Source organism: Linepithema humile, chromosome 5, assembly GCF_040581485.1.
Source record: "Linepithema humile isolate Giens D197 chromosome 5, Lhum_UNIL_v1.0, whole genome shotgun sequence".
Lineage (NCBI taxonomy): Eukaryota > Metazoa > Arthropoda > Insecta > Hymenoptera > Formicidae > Linepithema > Linepithema humile.
This window is the reverse complement of record NC_090132.1, coordinates 2177121-2195991: the sequence shown is the minus strand read 5'-3', so window position 1 is coordinate 2195991 and position 18871 is coordinate 2177121. Positions and strand designations below refer to the sequence as shown.

The 18871-nt window shown below is 40.5% G+C and overlaps 3 protein-coding genes across 5 annotated transcripts in view; 1 reads left to right on the top strand and 2 right to left on the bottom strand.

Annotated features, from left to right (window-relative positions):
• Window positions 1-4365, bottom strand: part of mura (murashka) — a 38537-nt gene extending 34172 nt beyond the window's left edge. The window contains exon 1 of the mRNA XM_012372343.2: window positions 4043-4365. The gene's annotated coding sequence lies outside the window, so the exon portion shown is untranslated. The remainder of the gene's footprint in view (window positions 1-4042) is intronic.
• Window positions 4366-4685: 320 nt separating this feature from the next.
• On the top strand, window positions 4686-12447 carry LOC105675316 (serine-rich adhesin for platelets-like). Of its 2 annotated transcripts, XM_012372342.2 has the most exons (10): window positions 4686-5921; window positions 6189-6475; window positions 6734-6972; window positions 7077-7396; window positions 7477-8095; window positions 8290-8641; window positions 8757-9162; window positions 9291-9556; window positions 9652-9836; window positions 10082-12447. In XM_012372342.2, the coding sequence occupies exons 2-10, from the start codon at window positions 6374-6376 to the stop codon at window positions 10143-10145; spliced, it is 2553 nt and encodes an 850-aa protein (XP_012227765.1). In that variant the 5' UTR covers window positions 4686-5921; window positions 6189-6373; the 3' UTR covers window positions 10146-12447. The 2 variants fall into 2 exon arrangements, with proteins under 2 accessions (XP_012227765.1, XP_067210841.1); XM_067354740.1 differs by lacking the exons at window positions 9652-9836; window positions 10082-12447 and having other exon boundaries at window positions 9274-9435.
• Window positions 12448-13668: 1221 nt separating this feature from the next.
• Window positions 13669-18232, bottom strand: papi (tudor and KH domain containing protein papi). Of its 2 annotated transcripts, none has more exons than XM_012372347.2 (9): window positions 18075-18232; window positions 17634-17780; window positions 17098-17503; window positions 16752-16991; window positions 16362-16519; window positions 15952-16169; window positions 15711-15879; window positions 14993-15193; window positions 13669-14759 (listed from the first exon to the last, which is right to left on the bottom strand). In XM_012372347.2, the coding sequence occupies exons 2-9, from the start codon at window positions 17742-17744 to the stop codon at window positions 14673-14675; spliced, it is 1590 nt and encodes a 529-aa protein (XP_012227770.1). In that variant the 5' UTR covers window positions 17745-17780; window positions 18075-18232; the 3' UTR covers window positions 13669-14672. The 2 variants fall into 2 exon arrangements, with proteins under 2 accessions (XP_012227770.1, XP_012227769.1); XM_012372346.2 differs by having other exon boundaries at window positions 14984-15193; window positions 18075-18231.
• Window positions 18233-18871: the final 639 nt, after the last annotated feature.

Genomic DNA, 18871 nt, shown 5'->3' with positions numbered 1-18871 from the left:
TTCTAATTTTAGCTCATGCTTTTATGCGCGGACCACTTTTCTTGCGGAAAACAAAGAGTTCCGCGCTTACAAATGTATCTTTCTAAAAGTGCCTCGCTATATTATTCGCGCGCTTCTTTCGGAATAAAATCGTCAATCTCTCTGTCCCTTTATACTTCACACGAAGGCTAACGCCGAATGGAACTTCGCACACGGCGGCACCGCGTCCGGGAAGACAGTGGCTGTCGTAAGGGCGTTCGATCGTGCCGGCGAGGAGTTTACAGACGATCGACGCGCCCATAGACGATCCATCGCCCGCTAAATTATTACGCTGCTCGCTCCACTCACACAAGCGAACGCGGCGCGCGCAAAGTAGCTCTTATAATTTGCTCCATAATGTAAGAAGAACGACGAGGCAAACGCACGCCATCCCGCTGCGCATCTATAATTTGGGTCTATGGGCTGTCGTTACAAAGGATCCATTTTTCATGAAACTTTTACAGCCTCGCTCGCGCGCACGAATCCCTACGGGCCTAGGCCTCATGCCGTGAGAAGACAGGTGAATATACCTAAATAGTAGTATAATAATCATATAATGGTTGCCGTGAGACCTTAAATGTATAACGGTGTTCCGCAAAGGGCGAAATACGCTCGAGATACGCCCTCTCTTGTTCCAGCTCCGCTAATTCCTCGACCGTACCATCAACCATCCTGCAGAGCCACGCCAAGATGGGCAAAAGCATAGTCGGAATTCTTGCACTTTTGTGCAAATCTTACCGATGTCCTTAATCTCCTATCGCTTTAGCGTCTTCCGAGAAGCGCGAAAAAATGAATATTTAAGATCGAAAGACGATTTTTTTTTTTTTTTTATTCATAATTTTTAATACGCAAACCCTTGAATTTTCTTTCCTGCGAAAATATCGGAGTCGATACTGTTGAATTATAGAAGGATGTCAACACAAATGTAAATCTTAGCCGGAGAATTGCGACGAATCTTCGGAAATACAGCACGCGTGCACCGGTCTTTCCTGCCCGTCTATTGAAAAATTCTATGCATTTATAAGCGGCGCTGCATAGAACGACCACCGGGCTCCGGTTGTTGCTACTTATATATTTTTCAGTCGTCCTCCCAAGTGCGTTTTTAATTCGCGATTTAACGACCGACTATAAATCTTGCATATCGGCAACGAGGAGACGACACTCAAAGCAAAGATCATTCCTCGCGAAATCGAATTTTTAATTCCTAAGTGCATATCTGCTGATTTATACCGTATCGCGTTCATTTCCTCATTTCCTGCGCATTCAGAGACGACACTGTAACTTATTTTTGCATAAAACCAAACCTCATCAACAACGAATCTAATTACGATAAATATTTTTAATATATTTTTAAGCGCATCTCTTTCATAATTTACACAACTTTAAAATGTAAAATGATTAAAAATTTTATCCAATCGCGCTGTATCTTTTTATTTAATTGAACTTTTAGTCATCCAGCTATTTAATTTATAATGTATTATTAATTTATACCGTGTGTGTATCATTTATAATCATACATTAAATATAGCCGGTTTTTCGGGCGCATTTTACTTTAATATAGCTCGGTTTTAATTTCTGTGACGCATATATTGATTGATCTTAAAACTTTTGATTTCATATAGTGTCTATATTTCCAGCAAATACGCTTTCAATTGCATATATTTCAACGTCGAACTACAAAAAGCAACAATTCTTGCAGTATAACTGAAATTTTTAACGTTAAATATTAAAGATCTATTACAGAGAAGAAAAATCCACTTTAAAGTACGAAAATCTATAGTTAAAAGTAAACGTAGTTACTTTGAAAAAATATCAATATCTTTATTCATAAATGTCGTAGTGAGAAAAATCGTGCTAGTGAGAAAAATATTAAAAGCACCGTTCTTATTTTTTCCAGAATTGAATTACGAATTAAAAAAAAAAAAAAAAACACGTAACAAATTAATAGAACATATTTCAATTCGAAAACAATTCACAAATTATTTATATAAAAAGATATACTTTAGCATGAAGCTCCTCAACATCGGTATATATTATTGGCATTGCCGCTAGCATGCCAAAATGTCAAAGGAAAATTGTGGATAGCATCTTTAATATCGGCGAGCGTTCACGGCAACGGGGACACCCCGTATGCAGAAACGCAATTCCCAGCACATACGCACGCACGTACACACGAGCACACGGCACGGAATCGATCGAAGGGCGTCACACGCGTACGGATTTAAAGGGTCAGCGACTTAAATACTCGGCCGAGACGATGTACCGTTAATTGCTAAGATCGACCGTGCAGCGTCTTCGTCGCGAGACGTCCGTCTCGTGTGTGTGCGATCGTTCTATCACGGATGCAGCTGATGGTTCGATCTTCCAGCCAGTCTATTTCACGTCGATCGTTGTCGAGAGCTACGTAACCCACGAGACGACGCGCCTGTGTGTCAGCCGACGAAACGGAGATGGAAAATGCGTGTCCGGCATGCACGGCGCGCTCCTACGAATATATTATACGCGCGCGTTGGTGTGTGTGTGTGTGTGTTCGTATCGCACTGGCGTGTCGGTATCTGCATATCCTTTTCACTCCACAATTTTACGTTCATCTCTATTTTTTTTTTCACCGCGTTTGTTATCGTACATTAATATGATATTTGTGTTTATTAAGAAATGATTAGCTACGTGAGATTGTAACCATCATGCGTTCGATTCGTGAAAGTTGATTTATATTTCAATGAGCTACGTCTATTTATGTTTTGATGTCTGTATATGGTCAGTGCGATACCGAATACACAAAACTATACTTACGAGTTATTGTGTAGTTTGAAATTGTATTCATTCCGAAGTGAGAGTGAAAATTGTATCTATTTTAAATCGCGGCCTTATATATTCTCTCTGTTATCATTAATTCCTACTAGCATTGTTTAAGATTTAAATTCGATCTCTCATTTATCCTATCCGTATCGATAGCTTGAAATTTATCGAAGCACTTTCAATTTTTTCTTTACAACAAACGTCGATGCTAACGATCGAGATCGAGCGATTCTCTTATCCTTCATTTCGAAACATTTATTTGTCACGTCGGTTTCACTAGGAAAGCTCCTTTCGGGCTCCTCTCGGTCCTCCCGTTTTCACCAGTTCCGATACCGGGCGAAGTACACGAGCGAATGCCTCGGGTACGTGTGTACGTATGCGTGACGAGCGTGTGCACATTTAACGGATATTTGTGTACAAACAAACGTATATATGTGCACGGTATACGCGAGTGCGCGCTCGAGCGCGTCTCGTACACATGTATACGTTTCGATCGGCAGACAAAAGGATCAGATGTGCATTGAAGTGAGTGGATTGGGGGAGGAGGGAAGGGTGAAGGTGGGGGGCAGGCAAGCGGAGACAGAAAAACATACATCGCAGGTGCAACGTGCGGAGCGACGGAACGTTCCTTGCGTGTAACGAACTTTTTTCTCCCCCCCCCCTCCCCTATTTCCCCCCCCTCTCCGCCCCTCTCCTCCTAGAGCTCCTTTTTCGTCGACGACTGCAATGTGCATCCTATATGCTAATTTGTGTCAGGGATATACGGGTGCACTCTTATCGCAAAACGCACGGCCGTGTGCCGTGCTCTGAGACAAAGAAGGAAAGCGGACGCGCGCTAGGCGGCTCCGAGAAAGGGGATACAATATAGCGTGTCTAAAGCCCGCGGAGAGAACGGTATCTTGGTATTTACTTCATGGCCACCGGAAAAACGCGGAGCAACGTCTACGAGTCGAGCGAGTCAGCGGTCGGGAAACAATCTTAAGGGCAATAGTTAAGAGTCCGGAATGAGTGTGTATGTACGTGTGCACGGGAGAGAGAGAGAAAAAGAGAGACAGGGAGAGAGAAAGAGTGACAGAGAGAGAGTGGGAGAGAAAGCCACATAGGAAGACAAAAGAGCGATCAAGAGAGGCAGCGAGCAGCAGCGGCGGCGGAAGGGGAAAAGGAAAGAGAGTAGACAGACAGCACAGAGTGCGCGTCCGAAATTTCAGTGAGAAAAAGTTCCTACCTTTGGAGCCGGGGACAAAGTGTGTCTGCGAGAGCACTTTCTGTTTCTCGTCAGAGGGACGTCATAGCCGTAGGCGTAGCCGACGCTCAGGTCGCAGCCATTTAATAACGCAGCAGTATGTGTGCACGAGGTGAAACCGACGATCGGTCCGTCGGCGATGGCCGCGGCGGCAGCTCACCACTGAGAACACCGAGGTCGCTCCATGTCCGTCGTTCGAACGGCGGTGCCCGCGACCCCGCCCATTAAATCGGGGCCCCTATATCGAGACGCGCGCCTTGCCACGGCCGGACGATGCCGTCGGGAGAGAGAGCCCACCCGCGTCAAGCACACTACCCGCGTGACACACGCTCTCGCGCGCCCGATTTAATGCGTGCTCGTGTGACGAAGCACGGCGCCGACCACGACTAAACGGCCAACTGTCTATCACCCCTCTCGCCTCCCTCTCTCCCCCCCTCTTCGCGCTGCCAATGCCGGCTGTGGGGAAATAATCGAGACTCGAGTGGACACTCGGACCCAACGCGCTGCAAAGTCGGAAACGTAAAAACTGCGTCTCGGCTGCAGCTGCGCGCGCTACTTTCGATATTTTTGTCCGAACGACTGTCGTGTCCGATTCTGCGACTGCAGCTTTATCAACGTTTCTCTTCTGTAGACGTCAGAATCATCGCGCGAACTTCAAGTATGGCCGTCGAGGGTCAATAGCAGCGCCACTTGCCGGCAAAAAAGATGAAGTAAAGAAGTGGGCGATGTTATCGACAAAAAATAATGGCTAAGAAGAAAATTATCTTACTAATTGCGGTAAAGTGGAATATTATCGATCCATTGCCAACAATCAACATTATAATAAAACTAGTGAAAATAACTGAACAATTTCGAGGGAAGGATTGAAACTTTCGTTACGTTAAAAAATCGATCAGTGATTGCGATCACCGTGCAATATTTTGATACATTCCACATTTAAATATTATATAATATTGCGTAATTTTGCGATCCGACAAAAAAAAAATCCCAAACTTACTGCCAACTACATTTTGTTGCCGCCCAACAATGTTGGTAGCTTTGGAACGAGCGTTTCGCGTCGTCGCGCTTTTTCGTCGTCTGCATCGGGCGCAGCAAGTGACAGCTTGTCCGTGTTATTGACACTTGGACGCTAACAAAATGCTCGCGGTGACGGTTTCTTCTTGTACGACGAGTGACTGCGCGAGTTTGACAGCGAGCGCGCGCGATGCCGCGATGCTTCGTACGACGCTGTAAGAACAGACCGTGGCCGAAGCAGGCGACGGTGCTCGATCGAACGTCCTCGTCGACGCTGTGTTCGTGCGACTTCGGTCTGTTCAGCCGTTCATCGGACTTCGTTGTTGAAGAGCTCGTGATCGCGAACATTCATCGCTTTTCGTCGCGTTCGTCGCGATTTTTTTCTGCCGGCACGATGTAAGAACTGCTAACGATCGAGCGATCGGATTGATTATTATTCTCATCGTCCTGCATCTGTCAACGCTGTTATTGGCGCTGTTCTCGACGCTGTCGAAACAGCTGTCGACGATAGTAGATTCAGCGGTTTTTCGCGATATTGTTGCGGTAATATAACGACTGCTGAAAGATTTTCAACGTCTAGCGTTTTCACGATGTGTTCATGCATAATTCATGACGTGACGATCGTACCTGCAATACGCTGACGGAAAATGACGACAAGTCGTGCGGCTTTTCCATCGTTGTGTCTTTCGAAACGCATAGCCGACGATATTATCGTGAATTTGCTGGAGATTTTCCAGCGACGTTCCATGAACAACAATCAATTCGCGAGGATGAATCCTTGAAAGGAAACTTCTTTTATCTCATACAAACACGTTCGTGAATTTACTGCAAATTTTCTCGGAAAGAGGTGAGTTTTCGTCAATGAATTATTTATATATATGTATATAAGTGGCTCTTGCTGAATAGTCTTTCAAAACATTTCAAAGATTTTCTCGCGGCTACAAAATGCAATGCAAATGGAGTAAAAATCACATTGTTAATACTCAATCAAAGTTTTGCCATAAATAAATTTAAATCGTATAATTTATACTATTGCCTTCTTAAAAAACGTTATATATATAATTTATAATGTTTTTACTTTCTCGTTTTTTTGAAAAATCAACATATTTTACAGAAAAACAAGAATACTGAGAAATGTGAAGAGATTTCAATAACTAAATCCAGCAAAAACTGCACAATTTTGCCTTGAAAAAGCAAGAATCGCATCAGGAAAAAAACAGTGCAAGGCAATAGAGAATTCGGCATGATCCGTGGGGGAAATAGAGCCTGCTTGAAAATAATAGGCGGGGTGGTGGAGGCATGGAAGCCGAGGCTAGCCAACCGTCTCTTCAGAGACTTTTCAGAGGCACCTTGCCATCGCCAGGAATACCCGGATTAGACGTCATAAGAGCCCTACATCAAGTATGGTCTATTCCCTTTTTTATTCATGCACCCTCTACATTTGTCTCTCCAAATTCTTTCTCTTTTATATTTTAAGAAACTAAGCCTTATTGCAATGAAAATGTTAGAGGAAATTAATTTCTGATCGCACAATTGTCAATGTTGTTTACAGTCAACGAAAAATATATAAATAGCAATAAATATCAGAATTGTGCAATACATTTTACTTACTAATACTGCGGAATAAAAAGACTTCCACGACTTGTCTCCGTGATATAGACTGTTGTATCGTTGCGCTCGGCCTTGGACTCGTCGCGCGAGGAGCTCCGCCGATTGCAGGAGAGCGTCGGCAATTTTTCCGGCGAGAGCTACGTCGACGCGGTAGGCCGTCTAGCCCTCGAGAATCACGTTCTCAGGCGAAGAATCTTGAGCAGGAGCTGCGAATTTACGAGCGATGCGGCAACCAGTCCGCCGCTTCAGTCAAAACACGTCCGGCTCACCGTAAAAGCTCACATGGAGTAAGCACGATTTTATTAAAGCGCTAGCGCAGAAGGAATGGGATCTTTCGGATCGATAATCCGACGATTGAACATGAAGTTCACAGAGTTCTTTTATGTACTAGCGAACCAACGGATCCGGCAAAAACCACCATGGACGTACCTAAGAAGACGGCCACCACTGATGCTCAGGATACGCCTAATCAGCCTATCTCTGAAGCTAGCAGCAGTAGCAGCAGCGGCAACGACAGTCCTGAACTATCTTCTCATGCCAGCCGACCCGACAGATTTCAAGCTCTATCGAAATCTACAGTTGCCACTACCTTCAAGATTACTGAGCCGGTCTCTACGACGCCGAACGTTTCTCAAAGTGAGAGTCACAAATATTCGACTGCGACAACGAATGCGACTGGCAACGAAGAAGAGTCCCGGGTGGAAATCTCAGGTAGAACAGCCGGTCACTTGATAGCTTCAAGTATTTCGTCGAAATATCTTTGGGATCTTAAGAGAAATTCGTTATTCCAGATGAGGCAGCTAATGTGGATCACTTGGATGTTCCTGAGAAAGACATCGAAGACTTGAGTTTGAAATCCATTTCCGACGGCGACAACTCCGTGTTCAGCGATCACGCGGACCAGCTGCAGCCGCCTCGACAGAGCCAATCGGGCGATTCGTCGAAGCCGAACGAGCACTCGGAGAACGAATCGGAAGAACTGGACGACATCGAGCTGATATTCACAACAGATGAAACTTGTCGCGATCTCGGTCTCCAGGAGGATCTGGTGTCTATCACAGAGACGGAGTCTTGGCAGCACGGTGGCGGCGCCGGTGGCGGCCAGCCTATCTTGCTTAAGTACACAAAGTCGGCGGAGAGCGAGTCGTTGGTGTGTAACGGCGATAAAACTTCCTCCGTCGAGGAGGCCGTGTCCTCGCAGAATTCCAGCATCGATCGCGAGGAGAGCGTTGACAGGTTCGACGAGAGCTCCAGTAGTCGACTCAATAAAATGTGGTCGCAGTGCTCCGTCCTGGTCGAGACGGACATTAGCAAGTGCGGCGTACTAGAGGATGCTGAGAGCTCGACCGGATCGTCCTTGCGACACGTTGCGAGGAGGAACACCCTGGCCGCGCCACCGACGGCTTACAGGTGTGTAATTTCAAAAATAATTCGCTTCGACTTTTATAAATTGTACTTCTTAAACTTTCACGATATTCATGTATCGGAAATTTTCCTCACATTGCTTACTTTTCCACTCAAACGAGAATTATTTTTAATTAATCAATCAAGGTTGTCATTGCAATCGCAAATAATGAATAGATGTATCTCTATTGTTTTTTCAGACCCATTATCCATCGAGAAGCTCTAGCTAGCAGTCGGAGAAAAGGTTCCGCTCCGCTGCGGCCGGTGATGGACCGCAGCGGCGGTGCGCGGAGAGAATCCGGTGCTCAGACGGACATCTCCGCACTTCCGGCGCAATGGCGGTCCGAGAGCTATCTGGCGCACAAAGTTGCACACACTTTCACGACGCTGCCGAGTAAGTTCGCGCTGCCAACGGGAGTGCCTGGCCGATTAAGACTGTCGGACAAAACTCGGGAAGCTAGAAGGGTGATGTTGTCGGACATCAGCTTCACTAGCATGGTACCAGAGTTATCGAGAAGCGCGGATCACCTGTGCCACGATCCACACGCACAGGTAAAGTTAACGTTTAAAAATTATTTATGCAAAAATGCAACAGAAATATTTTACACGCATATTTAGAATTGTGAAAGATGTTTCTAATGCGTATATTTTTGGATTTCTTTCGCAGACCTGTTTAAATACGCGAGGCTGTGGCCTCCGCACGCCAGAAGTCCACAGACGCGAGTCCCTGGGCTCTCCCGCGGGATATTGGCCGCGCTGCAATCCCGCGACCGGTCTGCCGAGCCCCTGCGACTGTCGGCTGTCGACTGATCTCTATCCGTCGCGATATCGCGGCTCGCTGACGTCGATACCGTCGCCCGGTCTCGAGGTCGTTGGCGGTCCTCCGCGAAGACACTCCTGGAGGGCGACGGCGGCGTCCTTCGACACGTGGAGGGTCCCGGTCGCGACTTCCACGCCGCGTCCAACATGGTCCTCGATGCCATCCTCTCCGACACATGTGCACCCTCCCCCGATCTCCGCCAGAACTACGAAAAATGTACCAAAGAGAACGCGATCCAAAGTGACCTTCCAAGGTATAGATATATGTATAAGAGTTCTTGCCGCGTTTTACGTGAAATGATGATTCCGGTATTCGGAAAAGAAGTTTAGATTGATTTAAGAAACGAGTGTAAAGTGAAAAAGAGATGATCATTACTTACAGAGTGTCCAATGACGCGCGGTAGTCTACCGAACTTGCGTTCAGATTCAGTCGGCGGTGAAAATAGCGGAGATTCCACTGAATCGTTGATCGACGAGGCCGAGGATTACTTGCGGCGAAGCATCGATTCCATGCTCACAATATCGAGCACCAACGCGGATTACTGGAGCAAGCAAACAGCGAGGCGGAGAAGGGTGCGAAGGCATTCGGAGCCCGAATTGATCCGCGATTGGCATCCCCCTCAAGATGCCAGGCCATATTTGCCAAAGGTCTGCATCACACGTTTCGTTCACGCAAACCGATTCTCTCACATTTAAATTGCTTACACCCTTTTAAATCGATTGCTCGAAATTTTTATGTGCAGATACCAAGAGATCTTAAGATAGATCACCTCGTTAAAGTCATATCGCCGGAGGGCAGGGTTCTTCAGGGTCGCGTGAGATACGTAGGTCCTGTTCCAGGTCGAGAAGATGCGCACGTGGGTGTGGAACTGCCATATGTTAACGGTTCGTCCGACGGTACATTCCACGGCAGAAGATTTTTCGATTGGTAAGCTTGCAAGCTATTTCCAAAAAAAAAAAATCTAAAGCTTTATATTTATTGATTAATTTAATATTGCGCAATCTATTGTGTTTGTATTTTCGATCTGTCGTTTAATCTATCGAACGCTTAAGGCTTGTCAATTTGTCAATACAATTCTAAGACGCGTTGGAATCAAAAATAATTATTATCCAGAAGCGAAAGGATGCCTGATGTTGATTGCAACGAGAAAAATATTTGTCTTTCTTCAACAGTGAGCCGGATCGAGCGATCTTCGTCCCGTTCAAGAAGGTGGTACTTGCCTGGTGCACCACTTGACCCGAACCACCGACCCCCCTGACGACCCCTCGAATTCTACTCACACAGTTCACCATGTAAGGAGAATTTGGTGACGTGTAAGTTGTACTTAACACTTTCAAAGACTAGCCAGTCTCTGATTAGGTCCAAATCAGCAAGATAACCTAATCATTTCTAATCTTTGGCGACTAATTCTCTCATTCCCGTACGAAATTATAGCTGTCTAATTACGTGTTAAAGTGATCGAAATTAAAAAAAAAAAAAAAAAACATTTGGACACGTTAATATAATGCAAGACATATATTAAAATTCGCCAAGATATATATTAAAATTTGCTATTAACCGCGCCCGCATACCGTTTAGCGGTTTATTGATGTGTATGTATTAGGTGCTTGCAAAAGTTCGTAAGGTCAGAAATAGATGGTCGATGAATGGATTGCCTCGAAAGATGACTCGTTTTATCGACGTGGGATCCAATTTGCCATTATTGCCCGAAAAGTGGCAAAAAGTTGTTGAAAGCAACGGCCAATATTTTGATTAAAATATTACATTTTATGGTATTGTTATTGATAGATAAAAATGGCTTTAAAATCATACGAACTTTTGCAAGCACCTAATATGTATGTACATATGCAGCAATATTATATATAGCCTGTCCCGTTTGATATGTTCGGAAGATGGATTATCGCCACTGGCGATAATGATGAATCGTGATGAATTCCGTTGTATCGATGTCTCACCGTATCTTATTTTTCATAAAATAATTTTCTGATAAACAGGAAGTGGAAGCTTCCAAGATTTGATGAGGAGTCTTCCTAAAACAACGGTTGGAAAAATTAGTTTTGTAAAAAAGACAGTATTTTCAAATCTTTTCAAAAGTTTTAACTTGTAATTCCACTTTTTAAAGGATTTTAAAATGCAATATTTTTTATAAAATTTATATTTAGATGTTAACGTGTGCGACTATTAAAATGTCCTGAAATCGTTGGAGTTCTGAAGCGGGCTTTAAAGCTCAACGGGAGCTTGTCACATTCTAAAAGGATTGCAATGCAGTAAACGCCTAGGAAGACAAACCGTGAAATTTCGCAAGCTTTCGTGAACGTACTTAAGACATTAACGTCATTATGTGTACAGGATGTATATATACACGTATACATCGCAAAATGATTCTCACAATATTAAATGTGATATCATATACCAAAAAAAAAAAAAAAAAAAAATAAAGATCTGTAAAGTAACTTTAAAGAAAGACTCGTATATTATTGTATCGCTGGGTGCTCTAAATGTAAAAACATATTTCGTTCGGCGATAAAAAGTAATTAGAGGGAATGAGGGAATTAAATAACAATTTTATATAACATAAAAGGAACAGGTAGAACCAGCCGCTAATTAATTTCTCAGCAAAAATAATCAAAATTACCGATAGTTTCTATCAATGATTGAGAGGCTACGTGCAGCAAACGCTGATATTTTCTTTCGCAGCGTAGCGCACGCAATGTGACCGTTTCACGCGTAATCTTGACGGCGACGTTTGCTTACCGCGATATTGCAACATTAGGTTACTAAGAGATTGTGTTCCTCGCGTTCGAAGAAAGAAGACTTCATTATTTTGGCCACTGCGAACAACCGATTGTTATCATTCGTACGCGCATGGGGGGAAAAAGGTTTCGCGCCACTCCGAGTCCTTAGAGTCGGAAAATTAATTTTTCTTCGCTTAATCGTTACCTTCATCGTGTGATCTCCAGTATTGCCAGTGTTCTATTTCTCCGTCGGGTGATACAATTTAATCGATATGACACAGGCACGAAACTTTTTTTTCGCGATGTTGCGTATTTTTAACTGGAACTTAAAGAGAATAGAAGTGGCTCGTGAAGGTGTGCGATAGTGATAAACGCTAATAAATTTGTTATCAACCTAATAATATGTTCGCGCCTTGCTTACGGGCTTTCGATAAGCAAATGTTTTAGTGTACGTATGTATATGTATTTTACGTATATCTATCTGTACATTTTAAAGAGACACGCGTATATTATATATGTATAAAAGTGTGGGCACTACACTCTTGGCTGTATAAAGACGAATATAATCCATATCCTGAGGCTGTACCTATCGTCTTATCGATGGATCCGACGTTTGATTTATTTCGACCGATTTGGCAACGATGAGAACCGATCGGCGTGTTCCGCTGAATTTTTAGATCCGTGGATATTCCTAGTTGATTATTAACGTAAAAAACGACAAGATGTTGTCAATTTTCTTCGCTATTTATTGTATCGTAACAAGTACCAGAAAATAAAGAAAATTGGATTACAGTATAAGATAAGGTAACATGATCTTCCTTGACAACTTTGACTCTTCTGCGCTTTGAGTTTTTTTCATATTAAAACATTCCTTCTTGTTTCGGGAAGATTCTTTCATTAACAGATCTCTATTACAATTCTTAGATTCTAACATTCTTGACTTTTTAAAGATGTGTAAAATTTGCTTAGATTAAAATCTCAGAGTCGAATCGCTGAACTCTGTGTCTTTTGCACCTTGCAGACTTTCGACAGTTAATTTCGCTTGTGCAGCATGACACGATTGTTGTCTTCGTCTCGATAAAGTTGGCTAATTATAAACGAGCCGGGTAATCAGCGTACCAACTGAAGGCTCCGTTGGAACCGGTATGTCCTCCGAAGTCGACGTAATCTAGGACACGCGTGGCCGATCGCTCGGAACGCTGCCCCTCGGTGTCATCCTGGTGGACAACACTGGGTACAGCGATCGGTACGTACGCCTCCGTTTGCCGTGCCACCCTCGACAGCGAGGGTGCGATTGGATTCACTTCGATGACGTCGACATCGTTAATACCATCGACGGGAATCGCGATGTAACGTCGGCCTCCCAATACGCCACACACGGCGCACAACAACAACGCGACACCCTGAAAAATAAATTCAATTACGTTTAATTTGTTATCCCTTTTTTTTTGTATTCGAGATTCGACGATTCAAGAGTGTACAAAAGAATCGAATTATTTCAGTAGAATAACTTTAATCTTTTTTTTTTTAATTATCACTAGCTTAGAAAGTATTTATTTTTGACGCAAGAGAACAAAAGCGACTGAATGATGAATTTATTATTTACCAAATTATTCATCGTCCTCGGTAGTGAGCTGAAAGTAAACTTAAGCGGTTCGGTTCGTGTCAAACTAAAGAGAGGTTCTCCATCGCTGCCGTTTTATACGGTTCGCTTCGCCACAGCTTTCTAGTCTCTCTAGAAGGAACCAACAATTACTTCTGGCTATTTCTTGCACCATGTTTATCCCATCACGAGTCCAATTGTCGCTAAGGTGGCACGACCGCGAGCCGCTGAACCATGCGGCGAAGTTCTCGAAAAAAAATCATTATATCCTTCTGTCTCGAGTCACGCCTCAGCACTTTCGATCTTCTTTCAACCAAACTTTCGATTATTCTCTCCTTTCCTGTCTGTTTTTCTTCGCGGTTCGCCGGGCTCGCTTGCCGATTCAGTTACTCGTAGACTATTTAATAACTTGACTCACAAATATTTTTCGTAAACCATTTCTATTTCTCCATCTACAGTCTTAAATTGATCTTTATAAAAGATCTTTTCTTAATTTTTTCTGTCCTTAGTTTTTCTAACCACTTATTCACTCACTTGAAAACTTAACTAATTATAAAAATATGACATTTTTGAGCAGCACTGTACATTCTTTTACTATTACTTTTCTATCGTTGTTATTTACATACTATTATTCTACTATTTAATCTATATTATAGAAAATTATAAGCTTAAGGCACGTTTTATTGAATTTTTTGCCTAATCCAAATATTTTTATCTTTGGAAAGCATTCACTAAAAATCATTTGATCAATCATTCATTATGTTAAAATTATTTGCTAAACACGTTAACATTATTTAACATGAGCTAACAATTAACAGAAAATATAAAGGTTAACGTAAATAAACGATACCAAAGATAAGTACAAAAATAATACGAGAGTACGTCAAAAAGTAAAAGGACATTAATAGGGATAATCAAACCCTTTCCAAAAAAAAAGTCCTTTTACTCTTCCTTTGCATATGCATCTTTCATTAAAACGATATGGATTCTCATCACATTTTAATGATTTGACCATAAAAGTTTTATTATGATTATTTAATAAAAAATAAATTTGCAAAATCTAAATTGTTTTGATAGAAGTTGCAACTTTCACATAGAGAATGTTATACTTTCTATAACAAATAAAAAGTTTTTAGTATCAAATACTCAAGGAACCTTTTCATTTTCAAATTAACAGCCTTTTTATGAGAAGTGACAGTGTAAAAAGTAAAAGAAATGTAATCCACATTTTAAAAAATAAAACAAAGGAAAGTAGAATAGAACTTAATTTCATTTCGTTTACGATGCAAATTCAAATGGTAACTGCGTTTGATGATTCGATAACTAAATCTTATAACTAGAAGATGATTTAATCGAATACATATTCATGTTCTGTCATGAAGTATCGCATTCGACATTCGCATCCGATGTTAATATTTTCTTTCGTTAAGAAGTCGTTAGGGAGTCGTTAATTTCATCCTTTTCTTTCGGCGTTTCTACGCACATTTCTCCAGTTGATTGTTCAATTTGTTTCTAAAAAATTATTAAACAAAAGAAATTTACAATATGATTCATGTCTAAATCAATATCTAGTATCAAATATAACAGCTTATTTCGGAAGAAGCTAAAGTATGCATTTTTTCTCCTTATTATGAATTTGTCATATATTTTTTAATTATTTTATTTAATTATATGTACTTAATTTTGACATTTGATAAACAAAACTATAATCTACGAGATTGTTTAGTAATCATTACCATTGTTACCTCTTCCGCTGTGTCAATCGCTTCTGCAGGCTGTAGCGGTGAAACCGGTTTCGCCTTTGAGACACGTTCAGTCAACGGTGTAGATGAAGCGGATGGAAAATCGCATTTATCTGGCAGTAATGTAGAAACCAGCGCAAAACGACAGATTTCTTCGAATTGAGCCAATTCCAAACGTACCATAGTTTCCCCAATATTAATGTTCTGCAACAATAGAAAAACATTTATAATCTGTTGGTGTGTAATTAAAGTTATACGAAATATCGTCTTGAAGTTAATTCTATTTCCACTTTTGATCCCTCGTAAATATGTACAAAAGTATGCAGATATGTATTATCTGATTATTTTTTAATGCATATGATAATGTGAGCGTAAAATGTTCACAGTGCGGATAATGATAGAACAATTATTTTCCTTGTCAGCCGCCTGTGTGTTTTATTTGCGGTAGAATTTAGCAAGAGTTCGGCATTTGCGACATAGCGCTCGGAAACCACGTGATTATGTATGATGCAAAAATGCAGGTAATATACACAATTAGCGAGTTAATATTAAATATTCCGCAAAGAGATGCTCAAAATATATTTTGAGAAGCGATATCGGATATAAATTAATTATTAACAATATTAACATACACAGTTTTAATTTATTATTTACGCTGTGTCGATTTCGCATAAATTTTTTCAAGAACTATTCATTATCAGGAAATAAGCAATCGTCTCACCTTCTCGTCATTTTTATCATAGAGATCGAAGCAAGGAATCGGCGAGCCTTCACGCCGAGATCCTGAGCGTTCCTTGTAGCTGCTAACTTTAGCGACAAGGACTTTCCACTGCGCTAACGAAACAAGTTCGGCGAACTTATCTATAGCCTCAAAGTCCCATTCGTTTTCTCTGAAAGTGAGAATCCATTTCGTTGTAGACATTCAATAATCATAAACTTACTGATTGTTGATGCTGACTTACCGCGGTTTCACATTTGCCAGCGAACATTCCACAGCCTGTGGTCGCAAACTCAACATGTCTGTACGGAGTTCCAATATATCCTTCGTGGGAACGATGTCTTTATCTCCGTAATCCACAAACCAGACTTCACATGTTGGGGTAATGACGGCTGTTACTTCCGCACGATACCATTTCCCATCGTGTCCAAATTTGGCTGCTACCATCTGACCTTGTGCTATCTAAAATCAATAAATAATTAGTAGATAATTAATGCTAATGATACTGATATAATATTGTGCAAATATTCTTTGTTTAAGTATACAATATGTTAAATCTGTTATCTATCATGTCGCCAGAATGTAGTGTTTCAATCAAAACGAGTTTTGATAATATTCTGAAGCTTAATTGAAAGTAATATCTTTTGGACTTACCTTTTTCAGAGTATGAAGTTCACGATTTTCTTCTTTGTCGTAATACTCTGTCATTTCGGACACTAAGTTCTGCAAAGCAATATTTCCAGGACCAACCACATGAATCCAAAATTTACTAGGAGATTCCATTGCAGATACATACACTTCTATTAGGCCGTCTATTAAAATCAAATATTACATAATTTTATAAATATGTCAATATCAATCAATATCAATACAAATCGATACAATGTCAGATATCAATATTTTTACACTACACGCTTGATAAAATTGCTTTGTAAAATATTAATTTTCAGGCCTGAAGTTAATTCAAACATATCTCTAACTCGAAAGGTTCAATCTATTTGATATTCTATCTCGAGATCTAACTGTACAAATTGCTCGACATACCTTGTGGCAATGGAATCTCCAAAGGCTCCGAACCGTTAATGGATGCAACGTTATTGACATTATTGTTACGAGGGGATAGTGCAGATTTAGACATCCTTTTTGCAGTTGCCGCAACCTCGCATTTTATCTGAGCTTGAACTTTGTTTACCTCTCGAATTAAATCCTCTATCTCAGTAACAGCTGAAGCTATTTGTTCGGCAGTGCCCTTTAGTATTATCCGCTTTTCTTTTTTCTCCTCATCTAAGAAGTAAAGAGTGTAATTACTGTAATGTTATTACATGCATTTAATGTAAAAAATTAATGTATTAGGACAAATCATAAGAGCAAAGGTTATAATAATACATACTTTTAGATACGTAACTATGATCAATCATAATTTTTACACCAGTAGTCCTTATTATCACCTGTACAACATTTTTTTTAAGGATTCTCCAACAAGCTTCATGTGGCACAAATAACTCATAAGTCTCTATGATGGGCTGATTGTCTATTATGTTTTTAATCAAAGATTCTGCTAGGAGAATGCTTTCCATGTCGTTACCCTGTATAGTACACGTACAATTTAGACAGTCTATGTCATCATCCATTGAAATACGCGTGCCAGTCATAGTTCGTATGTTGTTGATCACGGAACCACCTCTACCAATTACAGCAGATACAAATTGTTTAGGTACTTTCAATCTTATCTCTTTTCTTTCAGATCTTATTATTTTACTAAATTTCTTGGTATTATCATTCTCTGCATCATCATCCTGTAATATTAATTTAAAAAATCATATACTTAAAGAGCAAACAAGTTTCATTGAATTTTATGAATAAATTTATAATAATAAAAATTAATTATTGTGCAAAAAACTTTTGTGCCAAAAATTTACACTTTACCTTTCCTAAGGCAGGATATAACAAAACTGCTATGGACAAACTCAGAGTTGTCAGAGATATACCAATTAAAATTGGTATTAAATTATTATTCAAACTTGACATCCACTTCATCTTGTTATGGAATCAAAACAAAATGTGTTGTACAATCTGTAATATATAAAATATATATATATTAAAATTTATAAAATTATTAATATATAATGAAGAATTTATAAACACTATTTTAGTCTTCTCACTCTTTTCCTCTTATTTCACTTATCAAAGTAATTAACAAATTAAAGATACAATTTATTCTATTATTATTTTCTTATAAACTTAATAAACTTTGTTTATCTTGAAAATTAAGATACAATTAACAGCGAGAAAAATAAAATTTCAAAATATAACCCCCAAAAATACTGTTTTATACGAAAAAATCTAGAATTCTTACGTCCTGCTTACCGTTTCTCGTATATTATACAGAAAGATACTCGTAAAAGATAGGATACATCAAGTGTATGTACAGGTTTAGCGATTACATCAGAATTGTGCTTCATGTACTCTCATATTTACCAAAGAAAAAAATGAACATGAATAAGGTGCCGGTAATCTCGTGAGGCATACACATACGACAAGAAGCGATAGCCAATCAATCCTTCGCTCTTATGGAAAAGTTGTCAGTTGATTGGCTACCGCCTTGCCTTTTACCACGCGGAAAACGTGTCGCATTCTGTGTGTGCAGGAGTCAATAGTTATAGTTCTTCCAATAGTACATATGCAGTCTTCAATCTCGTTCGTTTCCATTCGTATTTATCGCGGGCACGGTAAAGTGACGAACGCATTAACGTGCGATGATATATTCAAGCTTTAAGCCGGATCTACAATAGGTGTAGTAAGCTTTAAGCCGTAAGAAATTGACCAATCATAGTTAATTATTCTTCACACATTCGTCTGTGATTGGACAATTTCTTACGGCTTAAAGCTTACTATACCTATTGTAGATCCGGTCTTATTTTTCTTCATTGTTGCACTTTTTCCGCAATACTAATTGGTTATCTCGATGCGCGTTGTGCGTTACTTATTTCGTGCTATCGAGAAGTTGTCAATGTGGAAGTTGCATACTTTAACAAATCGTACCTTGAGAAGGTTAGTGGTTAAATTACATTTAAAACAGAAACCAAACGGCGTAGATCCTCTTTTGTTTAAACATAAAATTTTACATATTTTTTTAATATTACATATTTTACACAATTTATACA